Raw genomic sequence first — 2,667 nt, forward strand, 5'->3', positions numbered from 1 at the left:
GAAGCTCCTTGGATGCTGCCTGAGCTGCTGTGCTCTTCCAGCACCATTAATCCAGAATCTGGTTTCCAGCATCTGCAGTCATTGTTTTTACCTCGTTGACATAGCAATTTGCTGTGCAGCAAGATCTCTGCCCTCTTGAATGAGGACTGCCATTAGCAAGGCGTCCTGCCTGGTTGTGTAACACTGCTAATCGACAATGCAAGGCAATGCAGGGATTCTCTGAACTTGCAGGTAGTCGCTGACTAAAGGACTGACAGAAAGCAAATATCCCTGAGACACAGCCAGGCCCAGTCCATCAGCTGGGTGTCTGCCTAGGAGTAAGAAGCATCACTGTTGCAGTCTTTCAATGCTAATTATTAGTTCACCCTGAAGTACAGGTCTCAACTTCCTTGGCATCATGAAAATGTATTGGAGAGGTGCCATGAAGATCCTGAACAGTTGGCAATTATCAGTTGCCAATATCTGTGGATAAGTTAGTGATGAAGCTCGTGGTGAGCTAAATCACCACGGATGCCTTCAACTTCCATGTCAAGAATTCTCGGTTCAGTATTGCTTGCAATATATGGTAAGATAGAATGGTGCATATTAATTTGGCAAGATTTGTTCCTATTAAATCATCAACAAGCAATAATCCTCCTGGAGTCACATTGTTGCTAGATCAGGTAAGGATGGCAGAATTCCTTCCTTAAAAGACATTAGGGGTATTTGCAAACACTAAATAAATAAATGTCTGAACTGTGGCCCATGAAATTTGGACTTAGCATGGCTCAGAGAATGTATCTATGTTAGGTCAGTTCACAGTAACAGGCATTCATCAGAAAAACTTGGAAACTCACCTGTTGTATGTAATTGACAAATTTGCACATGAATTCCCCGAAAATCCAGCTCGGGAGTGGGTATAGGACTGCAGTGAATGGGACACAGCATATCAAAAAAATAATGTCAGTTGTAGCCAAGTTTGCTAGAAAAAGAAAGAAAAGCTTAGAATAATTTCAGTCTAAAAGAGAATTGGGAAATCAACCAAGTTACAGTCAAAGCAATTACCCACCATTGTTCTCATAATTATTATTATAATTTAGAAAACTCAAATACTACAGTGCTATTACCATACTTAGATAAATAGATTAGAATGTTTTCACAGAGCACTGTGTGCTGGGTTAATATAACCTTTTAATCAAGAACTGAAGGATTGTGTATCAAAAGTGATATTTATACAAAGATTATTTTTAGATTTACAAACATAAAATGAATACTTTTTCTGAATTTTTACTGCTACTGGTTTAATTTAAAACAAAACAAAACATTAACTCAGAAAATTTGCAATCACAAATTTAAATCTGTCTTTTGTTAAAAAATTTTAAAAAGCTTACACTTAATCATTATCTAATACATGTTGAAATAAAATATACCTTTCCCCTCACATCAGATTTTCATTAATTTCAGACTACCTCTGATTGTAAAAATCATAGTTTGATAGTTTTAAAATTACTCATGCATAAATCTGCACGTAATTTACAGATCCTGATTGCCGTTATAAATCAATCACTGTTTATTCTTTTGAAACAACCCAGGCAGTAATGCAGGCCTGCCAGCATATATCAGAACCGGTCCCCAGCCTGGATTGATGGGGTAGTTATCTGGTTGCAAGAACAACGTTAACTAAATGCAAAAACAAAAGCTTATGTGAAGGGCGATTAATTAGTATCCTGGCATCACTGAAAAAGTCCAAAAAGGGAGATGAGATACTACTAAAACTCGATGGATTTAGTTATCGATGCTATTACCTATGTAAAAGTTGGTAACTGTGCGCATCTGCTTGTGCTTCGTTACCACATAAATCACTAGCGAGTTTCCAGCCAGACCCACCACCATGAGAATCCCGAAGAAGAGAGGCACCAGCCAGGCGTCCATCAACACTGGGGGTCTCGGAGCGACTGTCGTGTTACTACAGACGTTCCCCAAACATGAAATGTTCAGATACTCGAAAGACTCATTGGTGGAGGAGTCCACAGAAGCTCCCAGCATCTTCCTAAGGAATCAAAACCAGTGCAGTTAAAACCACTTTACACAGAGGGAAAAAATAACAATCAGTAATCTAAAATTCCCCGAGAGATTCAGCCAGGTTTTCCTGTCCAGTAGGTCATGGTACCTGTCCAGATGCTATTCTGACTTTAACACTTGGTTAACGAAACGTTTAGCCATTTATCGATTGAGCCAAATCAGTTCTCTGCATCATCCGCGATCTCACTCCGAATTCACTGGCACGGAGCAAAGGAAGGCGGGCTTGATGCCAGGCGAGTGCAAACGGTTTTTTTTATTGTAGACGTTGACGTGATCGATAATGTGTCTTTAAAATCATAGCCGAGGATCAGAATTGCGCTCTCCTCAAATCTGATCTGACGCTGCTCAAATCCTTATAAAAAGAAAGAAAGGTTTCTTTAAAGTCAAATTATAACAAACTACTCGATTTCTTCAGTTGTTTCTGTGCTTGTACTTATACAAAGATCTTGAACAAAAATTATTTTCTTCTGTGTTTTATGTAAATATATTTTGTTAACTGGATTCATGTCACTGGATTAGTGAGTCATAACTCCAAGATATGGATTCAAATCCCATCATTGCTAATGGTAAAATTTTAATTCAATAAAAATCCAAAATAGAACAAAC

At 38.3% G+C, this 2,667-nt stretch overlaps 1 protein-coding gene across 1 annotated transcript in view; it reads right to left on the minus strand.

Moving 5' to 3' along the window:
- LOC122565251 (G-protein coupled receptor 54-like) overlaps positions 1-2,260 on the minus strand; it is a 25,986-nt gene extending 23,726 nt beyond the window's left edge. Inside the window, exons 1-3 of the mRNA XM_043721026.1 lie at positions 2,150-2,260; positions 1,785-2,029; positions 837-961 (exon numbers count right to left, since the gene is read on the minus strand). Coding sequence (XP_043576961.1) covers positions 837-961; positions 1,785-2,025 — 366 coding nt within the window. The 5' untranslated portion in view covers positions 2,026-2,029; positions 2,150-2,260. The remainder of the gene's footprint in view (positions 1-836; positions 962-1,784; positions 2,030-2,149) is intronic.
- Positions 2,261-2,667: the final 407 nt, after the last annotated feature.

Source organism: Chiloscyllium plagiosum, chromosome 31 (assembly GCF_004010195.1).
Source record: "Chiloscyllium plagiosum isolate BGI_BamShark_2017 chromosome 31, ASM401019v2, whole genome shotgun sequence".
NCBI classification, from domain to species: Eukaryota; Metazoa; Chordata; class Chondrichthyes; order Orectolobiformes; family Hemiscylliidae; genus Chiloscyllium; species Chiloscyllium plagiosum.